We start from the raw sequence: 24,217 nt of genomic DNA, 5'->3' as shown, positions 1-24,217 counted from the left end.
TCTTTTACTTGAGAGCATGGTGTTAAAGAATACAATGACAATTACAATTTGCAACCACTGCTTTGATTCATGCTAAGGCGACAGTGATTTTTACGAACTATTGCTTTTGTACCATTAGTGTAAATGTCAACAGGATATAACAGACAAAAGTATTTAGTATTATTTATGAAAGTAATTTTGATCTTGCAGATCCCTGAAAGGTTTTAGGTGGTCTTCCAAGTGGTCCATGGGCCACACACTGAGAACCACTGCTCCACTCCATCAATCAACTAGCTAAAAGATATTAACAAAAATGAGGTAACTTTCACAGTAACAACCAAATTGTAAGGTATCCAGGAATTAGCTTTGACAAAAACATGCAAAACTTTGTAGACCTCTATGAAGAAAATGTTGAAACTCACAAATCATAGAAAGTAATCTAGATAGAGATAGAGCTATTCCATGACCTAGGAGGGACAACTTAATGATATAAGATATAAATTCTGCCCCCAAATTAATCTATAAATTCATTGCAGTATCTATCAAAATTCCAGTTTTTTAAAGAACTCGATAAATTTACCTTAACATTTATTTTATTTTATTTTATTTTATTTTATTTTATTTTTTGAGACAGAGTCTCGCTCTGTCGCCCAGGCTGGAGTGCAGTGGCGCAATCTCGGCTCACTGCAAGCTCTGCCTCCTGGGTTCATGCCGTTCTCCTGCCTCAGCCTCCCGAGTAGCTGGGACTACAGGCGCCCACCACCACACCTGGCTAATTTTTTTGTATTTTTAGTAGAGACGGGGTTTCACCGTGTTAGCCAGGATGGTCTTGATCTCCTAACCTCGTGATCCGCCCGTCTCGGCCTCCCAAAGTGCTGGGATTACAGGCTTGAGCCACTGCGCCCGGCCACCTTAACATTTAAATAAAGTATACTGAATAACTAAATCAACTTAGAAAAAAGTGTTATATAAGACAAATTACAAAGCCATCACCAAAGCCCATGATCCAGCAGACAGAATAGAAGCATAGGGTCAGATCCATGTATAAATGAGAGCCTGGTACACTTCATCTATAGCGAAGATGGGAGACAAATCAGTGGTTAAAGGATACACTGTTTGGGAGGTGTTATTTGAAAGATGGGCTTATTTAATGGATACAGATGAACTCAATTCCTCTCTAATAGAAACTTGGTCTCCAGAAAGATTATAGATCTAAATGCAATGAAGAAAATACCACTATAAATTTAGTATTTCTCTTTATTATAAATTATCACCAATGGTTATTTTCACTTTTTCACTTCTTAGATGATTTTTCAAGTTTGTCTAACATCTGAGTTAAAAGAAAATTGTTTTAACTTTCTTGTAAAACATAGTGTGCCCCCATTTTAGTTCATTTTCTATATAGAAATAAATAAAACACTTAGATAACAGATCAGAAATAGTTAATTAAATATATCCCAGATTCCCCAGGATCTGGAAAAATTATATACTTCAAAATACTTCTGTCTGGTGGATATGTGTCTCTAAAAAAAGAAAAGAAAAAAAGTTAAAACACACACACACACACACACACCATTTATGTAATGTCTTCTTCAGTTTGTTCCTTACTCAGAATTATTTCCTCGGCCATGATCTGTAACACTCTGAACAGCTCTTGTTAGAATCTTTCCTCCTTCCTCTGAAGATGCATGGAAGTCTCATTACAAGTGTTCAACACCTGTTTTCTAAAAGGTCTCGAGAAGGATGTCAGTTTGCTCAGCTCACTTGACAGTGTGTCATGTACTTGTTGTTTTTTACTTTTATATAGAATGGAATTCACAGATAAATGCAGTCTTGAAATAACAAGGCTTCTTCCTTTTGCAAGCAATTTTATAGAATTTGTCAATCTCCAAAGACTGAATTTGAAAGCAACTAACTGGTGACCTCTCATTGACTTACTAACAGGTGCCAACAGGTACACCAAGAGACATAGCAGCATGGCTCTCATGGCACCTTGTTAATCTGAGTAGGTTACATGTATGAAAAAGTCTTTTCCAATTGTACAAAACTAGAGTGATGCAAACTGACAGGTTTCTACCTCTTTATTTATCAACAGGGTTTGTAAGTACCCAAAGACTGCACAGATGAACTAGTTTGGCAAATTAAGAAGGGTTCATTACTTGTAGGCCATAGCTAAGTGACCATATAGTTTCAAGCAATAAATTTAAAGACCTAATTGAAGCTTTTTAAAAGGCACACACACATTAATGTTTTAATCTCAAAGAGGAGCCCTTTAAAATATCGATGAGGCATCAATGCATGCACACACATTCACAGTGATTGGCAAATTTGTGATGTTAGAGCTGTAGAAATATTCAAGGTGGCACTAAGCCCAACCCTACTCTGTAAACCTGGTCTTTTACACTTGCCAATTGGAAGACTTTCTCTAAATCTTAGCATGCCCTGGAAGACTTTGATTATGTATCAAAGGAAAGAAATACATACAGACATCGAGATTTTTTTGACTCATTTCTCATCACTCAAGGCTGCAAATCTTTTCAAATGTTATATTTCATATTGTGGTTACTGCCTCCAAATATCTTCTCTTTCCTTCTCCTTCAGCTTGTCTTGCAGCTGGCAAGCCTCTGGAGTCCCTGTCCCCTGCCATTGCCCACTGAACAGACCATCTTCATCTTCATGCCTTGCTGTGCCCTGCCTTCCCTGTATCCCCATTGTTCACAAGCAAACATTCTCCCTGAGTATGGAAAAAAGAGTTAAACCAAGGGTCAGGCAGGAAGTGAGAGTGGAGGCATGTTTGTGCTCCTTTTATGAATAAAACAAATGACATGGAAAGTATGTATTAAGTAAGTGCAATTAAAAAACAGGAAGGAATAGGCATGCTATTAAAGATGCTGTAGACTTTATGTTATTCCGTATTTGATTTTCAGTTTCTGAATTTGAATAACATTTAGAAAAAAATGTATACAATTTGTGTATAAAGAACACCATACCAGGGAGGGGACTATTCATTAGTTTCAGCTGTTGAATGTGTATGTGTGTATTTACACGTATATTGTGTATATGACATGACTAAAGAACAGTATTTTTTGAGACAAGGTCTCACTCTGTCAGTCAGGCTTGAGTGCACTGGTGCAATCATGGCTCACTGTAGCCTCCGCCTCCCAGGTGGGCTCAAACAATCCTCTGCCCTCAGCCTCCTAAGTAGCTGGGACGCAGGCATGCACCACCATGCCTGGATTGTTTTTTATTATTATTTCTGGTAGAGATAAGTTTTTGCCACATTGCCTAGGCTAGTCTTGAACTCCTGAACTCAAACAGTCCACCCACCTCGGCCTCCCAACATGCAGAGATTACAGGCGTGAGTCATGGCACCCAGCCAAGATCAATCTTTTAAAAAACGTATGGCTGAGTATAGTGGCTTATGAATGTAATCCTAACACTTTGGGAGGCTGATACAGATGAATCACTTGAGCTCAGGAATTCAAGATAAGCCTGGGAAACAAAATAAGACCCCCTCTGTATAAAAATAAATTTAATTAGTTGTGCATGGTGGTGCATTCCTCCAGCTACCTAGGAGGCTGAGGTGGGAGGATTGCTTGGGCCTGGGAGTTCAAGGCTGCAGTGAGACATGATCACGCCACTGCACCGCAGCCTGGGTGACAGAGCAAGACCCTGTCCAAACAAATAGTTTTTTTTAAAAAAGCTACTACACAATTAGCTGGCAAAATTACCACTGGAAAAATTTTAGGCTATCATTAAAATCCTATAACATAGTTATATCCAGAGCTATCCAGAGCAAACTAAGTAGAGCAAACTAAGTAGACAGCATAGAAAACTTTCTTCTCCCTCAAACCCTCATAGTCTTTGCAGCCAGCAATATTGTAGACATATTCGTCCTGTGAGACCTTAGCTTTGCTTACTTCATAAACTTTGGGAGACCCAAGGTCTCAATGAAAAGACAACTTTCATAAAACTCAAATTGGGGTGAATGTTTCTCACCTCTTATTAATCATGTAAGAATACAAGCCTGTGACAAATGACGAACCAAATATTAATTTTTGCTTGTGGGTTCTAGTAATCTATTCTCTGAAATTCCATCACTATCATCTCTTACTTTAAGATCTTTAGAGGAGATTATGCCTCGATATTCCACCCCAAAATGGTCTCACAGAGTCACTGACTTTTACCTCACATGTATCTGACATTTTATGGCTCACCATTCATGGGTCAGCACTTACTGTTGGCTTACAGAGACTGCTCAGTTTGGATTCAGCCCAGCTGTCATTGGCCTGTATACTCTAGTGGCCAGTTCTCCTTTGTTCAACAGCTGGCCATTGGCTCACAATGAATTTACCGATGTGAAAGATAATCTGGGTAAAGTAGTTAATGTGACTGTGATCACAGAACAGTTATTCCAAATCTCTATATTATTAGCATAGTTAATTCCAGGGAAATCTTAACTGCTGCTCTTACTTTAAATGTCAGGGTCATTAAATGGATTGGTCTCAAAGGAAGCCATGGAATTAGGAGGCCACAGATCTATTATTTACAAACAAATGTGGCATTAGTATTTGTGTGGATTTTAAATACCTATTGGGAGGCTATACCATCTGTACCATCCTGGATTAATTATTTTCCTTTATATATAGGATTGCCCAAATGTGGACACTATCCTATCTGACAATCAGTTCAGATTCTGCAGAAAAAGTCACCTTTTACCTGAAATGAGGTTTATATAAAGGTGTAGCTTGATTTCAGGGAAAGGAGGAAATAATCGAAGTTTACATAGGTCACCTTTGTTTTTAACTTTGTTTTTCATAACCACTGGTAGTTCTCGAAGTGCATTCCCTACACCAGCATCATGAGCATCACCTGGAAACCTGCTAGAAATGCAAATTCTTGGGCCTCATCCAAGACCTACTGAGTCAGAAACTTGGAGTGATGCCAAGCAGTTTGTGTTTTAGCAAGTCCTCCAGGTGATTCTGATGCATGCTGAACCTGAGAAATGAAGATCTATACTGAAGGTACTCCATTCATTGATGAAAGCAGTACATAGTCCAACACTTGTGGAACCATAATATCATTTGGGTTGCAGTCAGATAAACCAGGAGAGTGTCAAAGATTCCTCATTTTCTTTCATTAGTTGACAGTGCCAGATCTTAGCGATGTCACAGATAGTGCAGCAATTATAGGCCAGTTGACCCTAAAGAACTGAAAAGTAAGTTGAGTTTTGGGAACCACCTCACCCCCAGATTTTGAGGCAGTGTTCTTACCAAGTTATATACTATCTTCTCTAGGGTACTGAGTCCAAAAGTTCCTTAGGTGCACCTTGCCACAAGTTCTGAAAACTGGCAGACAGGTGGCAGGAACAGGAATGGGTTTTGTTTTATTATTATTTTTTTAATGGGTGAGGAAGTACCTAATTTCCCACCCTGCTATTTTGGAATAAGAAAGTACTGAGATCTGGCCAGGATTGACCTCCTGGAGCCTACTTGTCCTAGACTTTGGCACCATGTAACTTAAGATAGGTTGCTGTGGCCAGAGCTGGAGAATGGGTCAGAAAGTCTAGATAAAAACTGAGACTTTCCAACTGAGTCATCAGTCTGGACTATGCAAAGAGGAAGGACGTTGATATGAGAGTTAAGATTCAAATTAGAATAGACTGAGGATCCAGTAGAAATTCCCTGGCTAGCTAAGGTGGACTAAAGAGACTTATGGTTTATTTATTTATTTTTATTTTTATTTTTACTTTTTTTCATTTTGAGACAGAGTCTCACTCTGTTGCCCAGGCTGGGGTTCGGTGGCACAATCTCAGCTCACTGCAACCTTTGCCTCCCAGGTTCAAGCAATTCTCCTGCCTCAGCCTCTCAAGTGGCTGGGATTATAGGCACTTGCCACCACGCCAGGCTAATTTTTTTTTTTTTTTTTTTAATAGAGACGGGGTTTCACCATGTTGGCCAGGCTGACCTCAAACTCCTGACATCAGGTGATCTACCCGCCTCAGCCTCCCAAAGTGCTGGGATTACAGGCATGAGCCACCGTGGCCGGCCAGGGGATTATGGTTTATAAATGAACAGAAGGCATCTAACATTGATGAGTTACCTAAGATAGAGTATTTTCTGATCTCTGTAATTAGAACAATTTATGTGCCCATAGCATTGTGTATATGTGTGTGAGAATGTGTAATGTAATGTCGCTTTATATTTCTGCAGGGGGAACAGCTAGGGGATCAATCACTATCTCCTTTAGTGGGGAGAAGGAAAAGGAGGGATGCACTCCACCGTGTCTTCACCTGGGCCTAATGGTGGATAAGTTTTGCCAGCCAGCAGTCCACAAGAGAGGAGGCTGACAGTCCTTGTTACTGGCTGACATTTGGGGTTCCAGGTAGAAGAAATTAGATGCTGTGCCTTTGGCCTAGTGTCCTTGTTCTTTACAAGCTCTCAAGGTAAACCCTCAGTGCTTGGGCCACAGAGAGCACCCCAGGTGACTGCTTGCATGTGCTCATATGTCCGCTCTTCCCAAACTATTCCTTTCCCTTGTTTCACTAGATAGTGGAGATTTTCCCATTTTCTTCCTTTTTCCACACTTATTTTCTGATTTTCTGAAGTTATCCCTACAGTCCCTTATTAAGATTTTTGTGTTTCTCACCTCAGCTATCTCCTGAACATCAGGACTTTCTCATCATCCATCTGATTTATAGTCATTAGCTGGAGAGGGAAGAAGCAGAAGAGTGAGTGATTGCTTTTCTCTGAATGGGAGGGGGAAGAGGTGGAAGACTTCCACTTTGGACTGTTGCTAGCTTTCTAAACTCGAACATACACCCAACACAGTAATTTCATTCTGAAAAACTCCATATGATATACATAGCAATTTAAAGCCTTCTTACTGATGCATCTTTGATCCTATTTCTTACAAGCTAATAACCCTGTTCTTTCATACTGCTTACATTTAATTTGCTCTCTTTACAGACTTCATAACAGATCTTCTTTATGTTGACCAAAAATGGATTATAGGTTGCCATATTTTACCTTATAATCTGGTTAGAAAGATATATATATATAAATTATTTGAAGGCAAGAATAATATCTTTTTAATCATTGTATCCCCTCAGTGGCTAGCGAAGTACCTTACATGGAATAAAATGTTGAATCAAATTCAGGGCCACGGAATCTGGGGAGTTTAAAAACCAAAGAAGAAATGAATGCATATACAAGAATTATTTTTTCATGCCCCCTAGCTGATCATCATGGCCTAGATGCAAAGGAGGGAAGAAGATAGGGCAGTATTGGGATGGGATTATTTCCATAGTCCTTTAATCTAACACCATCTTCAACACTATTTATTGTTCAGCTGAAAGTACAGATACAATCAGCTCATTAAAAGTTAAGATCATGGTGAGTAGAGGTGAGGACATTTAAAATCTCTATTATCAAAATTAATTTGTGATAATTGTTACATAATATATACATATATTAAATCATCATGTAGGGTTCTTAGCAAATACATTTTTTTATTTATCAATTAAAATTTTTCTGAAGTTAAGGTCAAAGCATGACAAATTACTACATACCATATATGGATACAAAGGAAGGTATCTTACTGGTCTTCTTCCCAGTAAGAAGGATGTGCTTCTACCACATCCTGGTATAAGCTTCACCATGAGCATCACTGTGCATCCACCACTAGGGACTTTGACAGGGTATAGCAGCAGCAAGGGAGGCAGCCCAGTCTAGTGTGCCAGGAGTATGCCCCTTTCTGAAGCCATGGAATAGAATGAAACTCTACCAAATCAAACAGTCAAGCTGTCTTTTTACATCTTTCCATCCCCACTCCCCTTCCCCAGTAGGATCTTTTCTTAAATGTACGGTGGTATAATTAAAAATGAATTATTTCAATGAACCAAGGAGTGTTATAGAAAACCAAAAGTGTTCCACAGTGAAGAAAAATCATAGCCAAGAACAATGCATTGAAATTCATCAGGAAACCTTGCTACTTTTGGCATATTTGTTTTAAATGTCACTATTTGAAATGTATTACAACAATCAGCAATTTGGTGTGAAGCTTGAAGGATGTAGAGCCATCTGTAATGCTTTGGAAATGTTACAAAATGAGTGAAAAAAACATTTTAAGGAGGAATTCTCAAATATTCCCAATGTTTGGCTTTTTAATGGAGCTATTGATAACCTTGTTGTCTAATAGAGTTATTACTATAGAATGCATTAAACTTCTTGGCCATAGCCAAATGGGTGAAACCAGAGATGGGAAACACAGTGTACTTGATAAAAATGCTGTCTGTTTAAAGTGTTAGAGTAGCTATTATGTTCAAGTACAAAATTTTGATCCTCTCAATAAACTTAATCTAGGAAGAATAAATGTTTTAGAATGTTTTTAAATTTCACTAGGACACAGGGTACTTTCAGAGTTTGTACTTAAGATAGTGTCACATGTAATAGCTGATTTTGAAAGATTTACACATAATAAGTTCTGAGGTTGGTTCTGTGATTTTTTTCTATTATTGCATACTTGTGTCTAAGGATGTGGAGTGGGGGCATTTGTATGTGATTTTTATTCAGAAAGTTGAAAATGAAAAAGTATTCAAGTCATCGTAGTAATATTATTTCTGTCTGTATGACATCAGAGGTAAGATTTTAATATCATCTCAGCCAGCAACAAACTGTATAACCTCAGACACCTTTAACCTCTCCAAGACTCTGGAAATGGAGGATCGTGATTATCTAATTTGCAGAATGCTTGTGAGGATTCAGAAGAGTATGTAGGATTTATTTTTTTCTATATACTTTAGTGATTTAAAATAAGTTAAATAGTCTAAACTGAAACAATATTGTGTATTGTAAAATGTGCAAACATGCAGAGTTAGGCAAAGATTCAAATAGTGCTAGTCCCTAGCACTAAAGTATGTAGGAGAAATAAATTCCTAATCTTTGATACATAAATAAATTTTATTTCCTTTCTCTTTCTTTATGAAAACCATGTTGTACACATATATGAGTACATTGAAATAATGCAATATAAAAGTGCAACATTTATGGTAGGCATAGATTGCCTCAGCTAGAAGGAATTTTAGAAATTATCTGGTTCCGTGCTTCCTAGCATCTGTTTGGTTTATAGACAACTTTGAGAATCTGATGAAAGATATGGTCTTTCTCCCCCACCCCAAAAATGCTTCTACACACAAAAATTAATACATAATTTAAGGGGTTCAAAAACCCTCTAAGTCCCAAACTTAATACTCTTCATCTAAAAATGGAGAAATTAAGAAAGGTAAGTGATATGCTGTTGAGGCTTAAAAGTTATTTTGAAGACATTTTTTGACAAAGATTGTTTCTGAAGAAAAGTTTTTCTTTAAGAATTTCATAACTAAACACTTACCAGTTATTTGAGAAGTGTTCTCAGACTACAGCTTCATCTTATCGTGAGCATGCTTTCTTACCCACCCTTGATGTGTTAGATACAGATGAGCTCTTTGCAATCCCATGCAAAGTTAAAAATTTGGGGTATTGATTGAATTTTTTTAACATTCTTTTCCTCCCATAATTATTCTGCTGCATTCTCAGTAAACATTCATTAAATACCTACCATAGTCCAAAGCCTGCACAAGATAACTGTACGAATGAGACTCAGTTTCTGACTTTGATCAGTTTAGCAACAGACTCATGAGCCTGTAATAGGGGAGCTCAAAGAGAGGAGCAACTCATTCAGCCCCAGAACTCTGAGAAGGTCCAATTTTAAGTAGCATTAAAGTAGAACCTTGAAGCAGAGTAGCAGTTTGTCAACCAAAGATTCAGATAGCCTAACTCTGCATGTTTGCAGATTTTACAATGCACAATTTTTTTGTTTACTTTAGAATATTTAACTTATTTTAAATCACACTTATGTGGCAATGTACTTAGTGCTAAAATGTATGGGATGGTGCACTGAAGACCCATTGCCTAACTTCATCAACCGTGCATCATCATTCTCTGAGCCATAAGGTCTCTAAATGTCAGAGTCATACTCCTCTCTGGCCTGCAAATTCTAGCCACTCAACAATGTCTCACACATTCTTCCTTTGGAGTGTCTATTCATCTTTCCCTTCTTTTCTATTCCTGTTATCATCTTTCCATAGTTCACTATTCTACTAAACCAGACCCTCAGGATCCATGTCACACACTTTCACCAATCCTTCTTGGACGCAACCACCAAATGCATTTTTCCTAAAATTAATTTATTCTGAGGCCCTGCTAATAAACATTTGCCCCTAGTTATTCACAGGATATAGTCATCTCGTCTACTTATTATTTTACTTAAAGTCTGCCGTAATCACCCATCATTCTTAGCACATTCTTACTCCAGCCAGGCAAGTACAAGAGCCCACATGTTCAAGTCTCACCTTCACTGCTTTTTAGCTCTTGCATTTATCTCTTTGAGCATCTTTCCTTGTCTATGAGTTACATGAATAAAAAGCAAAGCTGCTAGGAAAATTTGTGTGCTAACATGTGGGAAGTGCCTTGGCTTGTGCCTGACACATACTTGGCTCTCAAGAAAATGTAACGTTTCTTTTTTTTTTTTTTTTTTTTGAGACAGAGTCTCCCTCTGTCACCCAGACTGGAGTGCAATGGTGCCATGTTGGCTCACTGCAACCTCCGCCTCCCTGGGTTCAAGCGATTCTCCTGCCTCAGCCTCCTGAGTAGCTGGGATTACAGGCACCCACTACCGCGCCCAGCTAATTTTTGTATTTTTAGTAGAAATGGGGTTTTACCATGTTGGCCAGACTGGTTTTGAACTCCTGACCTCAGGTGATCCACCCGCCTGAAGCTATAACATTTCTAACGGTTGTTATTATCACCTTCCTCCAAAATGCACCCCATCTGTGTCATACAATATTTCTTCTCTAAAAATCCCTCCTCCTCTTCCCCAGGTCATTTGTTATTTCTTTAAAACCATGCTTCAGGCTTACCTTCCCCTGATGTCTCCCCTAGACCTGCTTTTAGCAGTCTTCCTTCACATTTCCTGCATCACCAATAGGTTTGCCTCATGTTGCTTCCAAACTTTTCCTGGGGGCCTTCTCTTCCTGACAAAACTAGAACAGCTAGAGCAGCCCCCAAATGAAGTAGGTTGTCATGCACAGTCGTGAGCCTCCTTGACTTCATGCTTGTTTGAGGATGTTGAAATGTCCATGAAACAGATGAAACGTTTGATCATTCATGTCTACGGATCTTCTCAGTAGTGATTTTCTGATTCTGAGTTGAGATTGGAAGTATGTCTCATACTGCCTCCTACTTCCTACAGCCAGCAACATTGTAGGCACACTTGACTATTTGGTGTTTCACACTGATTTTTCTAAAGAATTGTTGTAATTTTTTAACCTTGTCACAGAGGAGCAATGACTTTCCATTCTGTAGGGGAATATAGTAGGAAGTATATATGGCTTAAGGGTTGAGGGATGTGAACCCACATCAGTACATTGCACTGTGTCAGAGCTACAGTGAGTGTATAATGAATATTTAATGAATAAGCACTGATCATAAGCAGTGTTTCACTGCATCATTTTACATCCCTTGGGAATACATTAGAACAGAGCAAATGAAAGTATCTCCTCCAAATTTAAGGCTGAGGTTTTAGGAAGAAGTAAATCAAGGGAAAACTGTCGCAGGAAAAAAAAATGGCCTTTATGTTCCCCAAAAGAATCTCTTTTACTGAAAATTTGATTTTCTTTCCTCACAGCCTCCTTACTGGGCAAAGAGAAAAAGCCTATGAATCCCAGACAACATTTATCTTTAATGTCCTTATTGGGAATTGATCTTTACATTGTTTTGAAACAGTTTCATTACACAGGGCCTCTTTAATTTCTGCCAGCTTGCTGAATCTTAGAAAATAACTACTTTGCCTTCTCTGTAGCAGAATTTCAGGTAACTACATTTAATCTTATTGTGGTCTCCCCTTTTTATACCAGTTCAGCTTACTGCTGAAAGAACCTTCAGCTTCAAAGAACACTTCTGCCTTCTTCCCCAACAACCCCCTTAGTTGAAAAGGTGGAGTGGGATGGTGGCTGGGAAATAGGGAGGAAATCAGTCAATTGCCAGCTATCAGAGTTGTTTTAGGTGACTTTGTACTTCTTGAATTTAAGATCAACATGAACTATAGACATTTCAGGCTGGGAGTTTAAATAGCAACAAAAAAGCATGAGTTTTGCTAATGCCAGGAATGACTCATCTGGTGAGAATGGTATTGTACTGATAATACAATACAGAGAGAAAGAAAAGACTGTGGTATCTGCTCTCTTTGTGTTGCTGACCTTGAGGAGAATTATAACTTGTTTGTTGCAGAAGTTGAGCATCTAATATGCTGATGCACCTGTTCTTATATATTAAATGGCAAAGCACTTGCAGTTCCCTGTCATTGCTTTGTGGGTGAAATATTTTCTGCAATCTGGTGAACTGTTTTTTTTTTTTTTTCTAAATAATGTATTCATTTGTATTTCTTGTATTTCTTGTTTCTTATTCTATTTCAACATTCTAGTCTCATCATTACGTCTTCAAAGATGTTTGGCTTTTTATTTTCAAGGTAACATGATTATGATTTTTTTTCATATAGAGACCATGAACCAAGCATCTCCTGCTAGAAAGCTGGAAGAGATTCTTCATCTGGCAGAGCTCTGCATAGAAGTCTTACAGCAGAATGAAGAGCATCACGCAGAGGTGATGACCTGTTTTCACTGTAGTATAAAGCTATATGTAAGGCTTCGCCATGGTAGTGGCTACACTGAATAAGTGGCCTGCCCATAGTCTTGATACATATCTGAATATTTAATGAATAAGCACCAATGATAAGCAGTGTTTCACTGCATCATTGTGCATCCTATTGCACATTCACATATGAAAACGTGAATTTTCTAAAAACCTAACTCCTATATATTATAAAACAATCGTGTGTGTGTATAATTTCATGTTTATTCCTGACAACAAACACTGATGGGATCTGTGCCGTGAGAACTTAGCTCATCAGTTATTGAAGAAAGAGGAAAGTTAATGACCACAAGAGGACTTACAATGACCCTCAGGCAACTTTCAGAGCTATTCTGCAGGAAGAGATTTTTATTTCCCAAACCAGGGGGTAATTTCCACAGGGCTTTGCTTTTTTTTTCTTCTTTTTTCTTTTTTTTTGGTTCTGTATTTGCTGTCTCATTGGTAATAGCAAAACTGCCGCATCAAAGGAAAGAAATCACACTCTATTTCTCTCATAATTCCATAGTTTGCCTGCCTGTCATTGAGGGCAGTTAGTTAACATTGAATGCAGTTAGTTAACAGCAAGGGCTACAGAAAAGTCCTGTAATTAATCAACCTGCATTGCCTTCAGTCCGAATGCGTAACTGGTAAGAGTCAAAGATAGAACACAAACCCATTTTACAGTGCTGCATCATGTGCTTTTCCCCCTATGCCATGATTGCTTTGGTTTAGAAATGTAAGTTAACATGAAAGGGGAAATTTTGTGATACACTATAAAACAAAAATTTAGTAGAAGACGTTCATAACTGTATGGTTGATAACTCTAGGCTTTCACTCTTAATATCAAACTTTTCACTTTTTAAAATTAATTTTTCATCAAACCTGGATTGTTTATAATTTTTTAAAGTTCTAATTACATCTTAATATTCACTAAAGATCTGGAGTGGCTTTTCATCAGGCAGACTGCTTATTCTGAGACTTAAATTCTCACTCTTTCTAATAGCTATGAGTTTATTAACAAAAATGAAAGAGTTTTCTGACTTTGAGTTGGGTGGGGAGGGATGTGTAGCATTAAATAAATATAATAAATATCAGTGCCCTGACAGTGCTTTTATTCTTGAGGAAGCACATGAAATGAGCAAGAATAAAAAAGACCAAATACATATGAGTTTACAGAATTTTTGTATTTAATGAAGCCTAGTTCTAAAAAATCTAAGAAACCACAGGAACTACATTTTAAGCCAATTCATAGAAAAGAGTATTCATGAATCCTTACTATAGGTAACTAGGATTTATTGTATCTGGTTATAAATATGATATCTGGTTATAAATATGATCATTCAAAACATCTGCTTTTAGCTCACACTGTGGAATCTAGTTTTTAGCTTGCATCTGTCATGTGTGAACTTGTTATGGATATTTTATTTTAAACTGAAGAAACAGCTGCTTCAATAATTTGAAATGAATTCCCAGGAGGTTCTTTTCTAGGCTGGTACCACAGCTATGTTACAATGAAAGTGATTATGCGATAAAATATATGTATGTTTTGTCTTTGTCTTTTGTTAAAAGGCATTATTATCGGAGTATTAGGATTTTTTGAATTAAAAAATCTATTAATAATTGGATATTCAATTGCAATGTATATTTCAGCAAAGCAGGTATATCTAATATTCTCAAATATTTTACAAAAACTAAAAATTAAATGTTTTTTTTTTTTTTTGAACTGAACATAAACTCAAGATTTTATTGTCTTCATAATAAAAGATGACACTTAGAACTGGATCACTTGGCCCTTTCTCTTCTTATCTCCTCCCAGTTCAAAATGCTTGCATCTTTTAATAGCCAGCATTCTCTTAGATCTGCAGTTGGGCTCAACGCACTCAAGCCTTAGCACAATCTTCTTTGTAGTTTTAGCCTTTTTCCGGAAAATCGGCTTAGTTTGCCCACCATAGCCACTCTGCTTCCTGTCATAACGCCGCTTTCCCTGGGCATACAGAGAATCCTTGCCCTTCTTGTACTGTGTCACTTTGTGGGGTTGGTGCTTGCCACACTTCTTACAGAAAGTCCGGCGGGTTTTAGGGACGTTAACCATGCTTGCAACAGCGATATCGGCACGGGAAGAAAGCTAAAAATTAAATGTTAATTATACTTCTTGCAATCACTAAAATGCTTGTCAAAGTATAATGTATCCAAACACAATTAAAATGTATATGTTATTTACTAACCTACAAAATACAGCTGACTTTATTAAATAGAGATAATCATTATTCATAAATATCACTATACTATATACTGAAATATAGGATTATTATGATGACCTTTTTTAAAAATGTTTTATAACACTATGGCAATTGTTCTACTCTGCAATGCTTCCAAATTCTTGGAAACCCTCAGGGAAGAGAGGTGAGTAAAATGATTTCCACTATTTTATTAGCATAGGATACCTCTTTTATGTGAATTTAAAATACAATCTACTCTGATTGTAGTTCATTTTAAAGCCAATTAGTCCTTTCTTTGAAACTGCAGTCTGTTTTTCTTTGAATGTGCTGATTTTTGTTATACTGTTTTGTGCATGTATCTTATTAATAATTGCATGCATAGTTATGATGGTCATCTAAGTAAAACATGACTGAAGGGATGTTGATATTTGGTTTGTGCCTTTGGTTGTTTTATGTCCTTAGGAAAAAAAAAAAGAAAGAAAATCTCATGTTTTCTCTGAACAATATTGGGGAGTCAGTTCGTCTTCCGGACTGACTTCCAGAGTGAATTGGTGGACTGCATTCTGCACTGATACTTGTTTTGCTGGATGTTCAAGCTGGAGTTCCTTTGCTCCATGAAAGAGCACCTGGCTCAGCTCCCGTGGTGGAGGTTAATGTATCTGTCTCAAAGAGACCTTCAAGTGGCTCGCATGTCAGCTCCCTTTATTTTCATTCTCCCTCTCTCCACAGTGGCAGTTTACTTTTCAGGGCCAAGAGGTTGTTTCTATCCTTCAGCAATTTCTCAGTTAAGCAGGTTTCATGTCCTTTAGATCTTTGACAGTAACTTATCAGACAGTTTTCCCTTCTCTTTGAAGGCCTCTCAACCTCTCTTCTCAGGCTTTTCTGCAAAATTCCTATGTTTTCTCCTTAGAAAGATAGTTTAAGTTCCTTTCCAGAAAATCTTTAAGGCTGCCTCCACATTTCAGTGACCAGACTGTCTCTGACCAGATATTTTACGCAAACTGATCTGACCACTCTCCATCCAAAAGCCCCTTGCTTTGACAGAGCTAGGAGGTGTCAGATGCCTTCTGGAAAAGCCATAGTCCCTCACCATTACACCCCCCCACACTATTATACTGATAAGAAAGCAGACCCAGGAAAGTTGAGCAACTTGCCAGAGGTGCACAGCTAGTGAGTGACTGGGTGAAGACTCAGGCCAGACTCCAGACCTGGACATTTTCCAGTAAACCACACTGCTTGCAATTTAAGTAGAATGGCAGGAGTGATTGTCCTGCCTTGGTTCTGCTGACAAATTTGAACTGTAGCATTGCAACAGGGATGTAGATGCATGGGGTAGTGATCACAGTGCAAACCTGGTGATGTCCCTTTCCATTCTGTCATTCTCTTCTTTCCTTGTACTCTGGTATATATCCAAGGACTCTGCCTAAGGGGGATGGATGGAGTGCTGAGAATATCAGTAGAAGGGCTGAGAGGGAGGGACCATGAAAAATATGAGCACAACTCAAGTCATTACTTGGTTGCTTATTACTACAGCAAAATATTGACTTAATAAGATCCTTAAAATATTTTAAATACGATGTAATCCACCATATCCCTTCCACCATGGGCAAGAAGGTTGTTTGGCAGTAGTTTGGTTATTTGTAATGCAGACAGCTCTCAGTTCACTGCGAATGGTTGATTCATTTGCTGGGCTGCTTCAACAAGAGCCTGGACAGTGAGAGTTCAGTGTGAACACACACATTTGTGTATATGTGCATTCCCCTAAACATCAGTATCTGAGCCAAATTATGCTGCTGGTTGGATTCTAATGTAAACAGAAAGGGTATTTAATTTTTTAAATTTATTTTTGTTTGTGTGTATCCTTATTCCTCTCCAACTGGCATGCATGCCTGCCTAAGGAATATATTGAAGTGTTGTTATACAAAAGAATTGACCATGAACAAAATCGATGTCCTGTCTACTAACTAGATTATAATAGTCTCAACAGTTGAAATGACCTCAATTACACATGGTTTATATCTGAATAGTCAGTGAGATAAACCTTTTTTAGGATAAGTTTAAATTTAAAATTATATTAGCCTCTGGACCAACAAATAGCCCTCATCTTGGAAGAGGATGACCAGCAAGTAACTTGCATATGACTCAGGTATAGAAGCAGAATTCCCTTTTTAGCAATGACTCTCAAAACCAATTGCATGAGCATGAATGCTCTACCAAAAATGTTTGTTCATTATTTACTGATTTATAATATATATGAATGAGGATAATACTTTACATTCTCATATGTTTTGGAACATTTTCAGCTCATCATCTCACTTGGTTATTGCTATATCTATGCTTATCAACCTGATTATCAGTGAATCACAGGAGTTGTAAAAAACTTATGATTAGACAATAGGTGTCACCTGTTCATTCTGTCTGTCCCTTAAGAGAACTTAAATATTTTAAGAATATGGCCCTCAGAATCATGTCCCTATGTATGTGAATATGTGTGTATGTGTGTGTCAGGGGCAGGGGATACTATAGACACTGGATTGTCTCTAAAGCCTTTAGGATCATCTACAAGGTACAGAAATGCAAACTAATCTTGTCTTGGGGAGTAAATAGGCACAATATACGTTTCAAAGTCAGACTCAGTGTTTTTGGTCATTTAGGCAGCCATCCTTTTTGTTTTAAATTATAAATTTTTATTATATTTTGAGGGTAAAAGTAATCAAGGCCAGGTGCGGTGGCTCACGCCTATAATCCCAGCACTTTGGGAGGCTGAGGCAGGTGGATCTCCTGAAGTCAGGAGTTCAAGACCAGCCTGGCCAACATGGCACAACCCCATCTCTACTGAAAATACAAAAATTAGCTGGGCATGGTGGTAGGCACCTGTAATTCCAGATACTTGGGAGTCTGAGGCATTAGAATCACTTGAACCTGGGAGGCAGAGGTTGCCGTGAGCCGAGATTGTGCCACTGTACTCCAGCCTGGGCGACAGAGCAACACTTTGCCTCAAAAATAAATAAATAAATAAAAAATTAAAAAGTTATCAAAAGCTTCAGGCTTTAATAAAAATTAGAAAATATATAAGGAAGTCAGATCATAAATCAAAAGATATTAACAGTGGTCCGATCTGCTGAGGATGGATGGATGGAGAGAAAGATGGCAATGTGCCATATGTGTCTCTCTTAAGAATACACTATATGTGTAAGAACTTGATCTCTAGACTCCAGCTGACTTAGATTCAATCACTGCTTTGTTATCTACCAACTGTATGACTTTAGGCAAGTTATTTAATCTCTGTTTGCTAACCTATAAAGTAAGGCTAATTGTACCATCTACCTGAAATAATTGTTTGGGGGATTAAGTAAGATGATGTTTATAAAACCTTTAGAACAGTACTTGGCACATAAACACCATTTAATTCGTGTTGGATATTATTTTTAAAACACATAAACTCACATAAGATTTATATGAATTTCAACACATATTTGTAATTACTGATTATGGTAGTCAATTATTACATTTGTACAACCAATAAACTTTTGAATTCAGTTGATTGCCACAACAACACTGGGAGAGGTTAGGGCAAGTATTGTTATTGCCAATTTGCAGATAAATAAATGGAAATCCATGCAGTGAACTGATTTGACCGTTATCACTCAAGTATCATCACTGAGTTCAAAAGCTCAGTACTCTGCATCTAGGTTCAGGGTTCATTTTTACCTGCCACCATTGTAAACTACATTTACTGAAAAAACAGGCTTTCCAAGTATTGTCAGCCTGCCACATATTTGTATTGCTTATTTGTATTATTAATCCTGTATAAGTTTATTTATCATTAGAACTTTGGTAGGAAGTTGTTTGTTTGTTTGTTTGTTTGTTTTTGAGATGGAGTCTCGCTCTGTCGCCCAGGCGGGAGTGCAGTGGCCGGATCTCGGCTCACTGTAAGCTCCGCCTCCCGGGTTTACGCCATTCTCCTGCCTCAGCCTCCCGAGTAGCTGGGACTACAGGCGCCCGCCACCTCGCCCGGCTAGTTTTTTGTATTTTTTAGTAGAGACGGGGTTTCACCGTGTTAGCCAGGATGGTCTCGATCTCCTGACCTCATGATCCACCCGTCTCAGCCTCCCAAAGTGCTGGGATTACAGGTTTGAGCCACCGCGCCCGGCTTGTTTGTTTGTTTTAAGACAGTGTCTCACTCTGTCACCCAGGCTGAAGTGCAGTGGCACAATCTTGGCTCACTGAAACCTTCACCTCCCGGGTTCAAGCAATTCTCCTGTCTCAGCCCCCTGAGTAGCTGGGATTACAGGTGTGCACTACCACACCCAGCTAATTTTTGTATTTTTAGTAGAGATGGGGTTTCCCCCTGTTGGCCAGGCTGATCTCGAACTCCTGACTTCAGGTAATCCACCCTCCTTGGCCTCCCAAACTGCTGAGATTACAGGTGTGAGCCGCCGCACCCTGTTGGTAGGAAGTTTTATAAGCTGAAGTACTTAAAATCAAGGTTTGTTTTATATTTCCCTCTTAAGCAAATTAAACATTGCCTTCTGCCTCTGCCATCTCATTTACACTAATTAGTGGCTTAGCATTAGAGCCAAAAGAACTTTAACCCAGATAATCATGATTTCTGTTTAGTACCCTGTAGACAGACGCATTGCTGAGGGAGGTTTTCTCCTCCCTTTTGGAGTCCCTGATGCTGTTGAACCTCAGCCACACCACAGGAAGTAATACCCTAGGGAGGGAATTACACAGCCCCTCATCTTCCTACCAACCCAGGACAGGATGGCAAGAAAGAGAAGGGGACAGGTGGTAGACCAGACCCTGTATTCTCAAGGTAACTGAAACTGTTGCTTTCATTTTCAAGGACAGTGATTGCTTAAAGTGTTCTGAAGCCATCATTAGGAAAAGAGGCGTTCATCACAGATTGGCTTACATTCATTAAGAATATCATCAGGAGTACAACTTGAGACATAAATATATACTTCTGCAAAACAATGAAATTTTCCAGTTGATGGCAAAATCTTGCTAACCTGAAACTGTTTTGTAAAAAAAAGAAAAAAATAGGTGTATTCCATTTTATTTCATTGCTCATCCTGGCTCTGTCTTCCAAGTTAACTTTAAGAAGACCTTTAGGAATTTTTCTCAGAGTCCTGAAACAACCTGAACTAACATGACTGTTATTTTCTTAGTTTTAACCTTTTGCAAAGATATTGGTTGTGAACTGGAAGTGAGATTTTGAAAATGTCTCTTTGCAGGGCTGCATTTTTCTGTGCTGCTCTACTCGGAGTTGGGAATCTCAGGTTCTTCTTTTCTTTGTCACCACTATAGCTACAAAAGATGGGCGCAAGATCTGTGTAATAAAATCATGTATACTTTTTTGTGTGTTTTTACATTATGTCATATACCCATTTTGTCAAATATTTAACCAAAAAATATTCAAAGGTAATATTTGCAAAAAACAATATGCTCAATTTTCATCATGCATACCATTCCCAACCAGTTTTCGCATTCATATATTGGTCACAGCATTGAACCAGGCATTAAAATGTCCCCAACTCTCAAATCTATTATTTATGCTACACTTTTCTTCCTTAAGTCAGCTTTTACCATCTGCTTATTAATTACATGGCAATCTTTTTAGTTACTGATTATTATTTTACATCTATTATTTTAAGGCCATATTTACTATAAACGTGAAACATGAAATTTTTACAAACATGAAAAGTTCTTAAGAAAATAGTGTGTCAAACTTTTGCAATCCCCTTTTATGTGATTTGTATCTTCCTGTTATAATCCAATTCACATTTGAAGCCAGGCGCCATGGCTCATGCCAGTAATCTCAGCACTCTGGGAGGCCAAAGCTGGCAGATCATTTGAGGCCGGGAGTTGGAGACCAACCTGGCCAACATAGCGCAACCCAGTTTCTCTTAAAAATACAAAAGCACTAGCCAGGCGTGGTGGCATACATCTGTGGTCCCAGCTACTTGGGAGGCTGAGCCATGAGAATCGCTTTAACCTGGGAGGCAGAGGTTAGTAAGCCGAGATCAACCCACTGCACTCCAGCCTAAGTGACAGAGTGAGGCCCTGTCAAAAAAATAAATGAAATGATGACTGGCTGCTGAATGGAGAATGGATGTGAGCAAACACTTTTCATAAAGAGCAGTTTGCAATGTGTGAAGGCTCTAAAATGCATACCTATTAATCCAGTAATTATTAGAAGTTTATCCTAAGGAAATAATCAGTACTATATTCAAAGATATTTATGTAAAAATATTTACTACGCTATCATTGAGAATAGCAAAAAATTGAAAACAGCCATTTTAGTAGGGTAATAGGTAAATAAATAACAGCATATCCTTACAGCAGAAGATTATGCTATTATATTAAAAGTGAAATCACAGGAAAATATTATAAAGTTTGATACTAAATATTTTAATGTTTCTATTCACAGAAAAAGAAAGAAATATTGGAAGTAAATACACCAAAAATTTCAGAATAGATATGTTTAAATTATGAGATAGAAATAATTTTTCTTTTTTGTTTTATATATGTTCTAAATGTTATAAACTAATCATGTATTTCTTTTATAAAGGAATAAATGTCCTTGTACATTTTAATTCTATTTTCTATTTCATTCATCAGTGCCAAATGTATGATTTTAATTTGTACCTATAAATTTTTTCTCAGGCTAAAAAATACTATATTTTGTGTATCATACCTGTTTGTGAAACTAAGACATGTTATAAAATATTTTCAACTGGCACAGTACTTGTGCGTGTTTCTAAAAAGTGATATATTTCTCTATGTTTTTATCCTTTTGTAGGCATTTGCCTGGTGGCCTGATTTATTGGCTGAACATGCAGAGAAATTTTGGGCTTTATTTACAGTAGATATGGACACTGCACTAGAGGCTCAACCACAAGACTCCTGGGATAGTTTTCCTCTTTTCCAACTGCTTAATAATTTCCTCCGAAATGACAGTGAGCATTTGCGTTTTCTTGAGTATGTGAAATGGGGAGGGGTGGGAGAATGTTGAATGTGAATGTATTTTTACTGTGCCCTAGCACCAGCCTGACAAGAGTTCGCATGGGTAACATTTAGGTTTGCTCAGCCTGCCCGACTATGTTAGACCAGAGACTAAGGGAGCCCAGGGACACTCCCACACTCCACTGGGCTCTGAAGGTCCTCTCATTCCCATCCTCCTGCCTTCATTGAGGTCTGGTAACCTAGGCACCCTTCTTTATGAACCTTATTGTACTTTATGAATCTGAAAATCTTTAAAGGCTGACATTTCAAAAGTACTTGAGAACTTTACATCTCTGAAAGACAGCTTAATTCATTATTGTAAAAATCATGTTATGTTAAGGCTCCTACTTAAATCTATTGTGGTAATATTGCTGGCCTGAGGGTCGGTTCATTTCTACAGATGATAGGCAGATATTGCTATGTGGTATAACTTGCTCATTCAACATTTAGAAATTAAGGAGAATGTAAAATCTCTCTATTGAGACTTTTACTCTCAATTTAATAATAACTTTTACATTTATTCTGGTAGATGGTCTTCTAGCAAACAATACAAACTTTGTTTTTTATCAAGATTTTAACATACAGATTCCTAGGCCTTTCCTTGTAATGCTTTTTTAAGTTTCACTTAGTCTCAAGTTTGGTTACCACTGACAACCTTTGTTTCAACACTTGAAGTGACCATGGGGGTCACTAATTCCCTACTGAATAATGTTCTTGTCATGATACACCAAGGTGAACTCTGCCTCCTCCTAACCTCTGGTTCTGACCCATTCTCTTTGATCAATGCAACAGTTGTCTTCTATCATGTATTTTCTTCTGCCACTCTTTATTCCCATATAAAACAACTCTGTCTTACAATAGGGTTTTCATGCCCATTGCCGTTCTCATCACCGTACCCTGAATAGACCTGACTCCATTTCTCAGTGTTGTTCTGGAGTGTGGTGCTCAGAAGAACACAGTGCTCACCATGTGACCTGAATAACCAGACCCAAATGAGAGGTGCCTTGCTTCCTTCTTCCCTGTCTTCCTGCAGCCCATGTCTGCTCTGACTCTCCAAGGAACTTCTTCACGCTGTTAATACATTTAGAACTTGTTTACAATTATACTTTATTTAGAACATTTTATATGTTGAAACTGCATGTGCTTTTGCTGCTCTCTTCCCAGAAGGCCACTGCTATATCTTTCTGGTTGTAAACCTAAATTCATGTTTTTATAGTTGTGTTTGTTTAAAGAAAAAATCTTTATTGATTTTGTTCATGGCTCTAGTCCAGTCTTTCTTAACTTCCTTTGGTTGTTCACCCCTTTGAGTCTGTGATAAAACTGGGGGGGGGGCGGGGAAATCACATAGATATGAAATTGTTTGTAATATTGTACTTTCCATGGACATCCTAAATTTAGGACACCAGGTTAAAAACCTCTGTTCTAGTAAGAGAGGCATCATGTTAGAGTAATTAGCAACATGAGCTTTGGTGCCAGACAGATTCACGTCTCTCTGTCACTTACCACTTGACCTTTGACAATAGCTTAACCTCTCCAAACTCTAGGTGCTATATCTATAAAAGAAGGAAAATAATAGCACCAACAGTGTCGTTGTCAATGAGCATTACATAAGATGATAACTCACATATAATAGATGATAAATAAATATTGTAGATTTTGTTAGTCTTATTCATTCTCCTGTCCAATTTCGTTTCATTTCCAGAGATGCTATTATAAGCTTACAATTCCTACCTTAGATTCAACCATAAGGCCTGCTCTCAGTGGTTGCTAATAAACCCACATGTAATTATCCATATGTGAATCATTCATTCTGCAAATTGTCGTAAGCCAGGTGTTTTGTTTTATTTTGTTTGAGACAGAGCTTGCTCCATCACCCAGGCTGGAGTGCAGTGGCACAATCTTGGCTCACTGCAACTTCTGCCTCCCAGGTTCAAGCGATTCTCATGCTTCAGCTTCTCAAGTAACTGGGATTACAGGCATGCACCACCACGCCCAGCTAATTTTTGTATTTTTAGTAGAGACAGGGTTCCACCATGTTGGCCAGGCTGGTCCCAAAACCCTGACCTCAAGTGATCCACCCGTCTCAGCCTCCCAAAGTGCTGGGATTACAGGTGTGAGCCACCACACCTGGCCCTCAGTCAGTTTTTAAGTTCCAATTTGGTTCCCTCCTGCCACCTAGCCAATGTGGAATGACTGTCTTCCTTTCCCAATCTTACATCATCATTCATTTTCTGTTATGAAATTACAGTGAGGTTTTTAATACTATCTTAAGACAAATGCTGG

The 24,217-nt window shown here is 38.1% G+C and overlaps 2 protein-coding genes across 3 annotated transcripts in view; one reads left to right on the top strand and one right to left on the bottom strand.

Annotated features, from left to right (window-relative positions):
- Positions 1-24,217, top strand: part of CADPS2 (Ca++-dependent secretion activator 2) — a 571,469-nt gene that overhangs the window by 450,337 nt on the left and 96,915 nt on the right. The window contains exons 18-20 of one of the 2 annotated variants that reach the window (XM_011937407.1): positions 12,574-12,677; positions 15,099-15,107; positions 21,732-21,888. In XM_011937407.1, the coding sequence (XP_011792797.1) occupies positions 12,574-12,677; positions 15,099-15,107; positions 21,732-21,888 (270 nt within the window). The remainder of the gene's footprint in view (positions 1-12,573; positions 12,678-15,098; positions 15,108-21,731; positions 21,889-24,217) is intronic. The other variant, XM_011937408.1, reaches the window with a different exon arrangement.
- On the bottom strand, positions 14,429-14,824 carry LOC105508540 (60S ribosomal protein L36a). Its single transcript, XM_011937406.1, has one exon. The coding sequence runs from the start codon at positions 14,794-14,796 to the stop codon at positions 14,476-14,478; it is 321 nt and encodes a 106-aa protein (XP_011792796.1). The 5' UTR covers positions 14,797-14,824; the 3' UTR covers positions 14,429-14,475.

This window comes from Colobus angolensis, unplaced genomic scaffold, assembly GCF_000951035.1.
Source record: "Colobus angolensis palliatus isolate OR3802 unplaced genomic scaffold, Cang.pa_1.0 Scaffold163, whole genome shotgun sequence".
In the NCBI taxonomy this organism is placed as follows: domain Eukaryota; kingdom Metazoa; phylum Chordata; class Mammalia; order Primates; family Cercopithecidae; genus Colobus; species Colobus angolensis.
This window is presented reverse-complemented; position numbering and strand designations above follow the sequence as displayed.

Excerpts from the sequence above, each read along its gene's own strand:
- LOC105508540 (XM_011937406.1), bottom strand. The coding sequence starts at position 14,796 with ATGGTTAACGTCCCTAAAACCCGCCGGACTTTCTGTAAGAAGTGTGGC.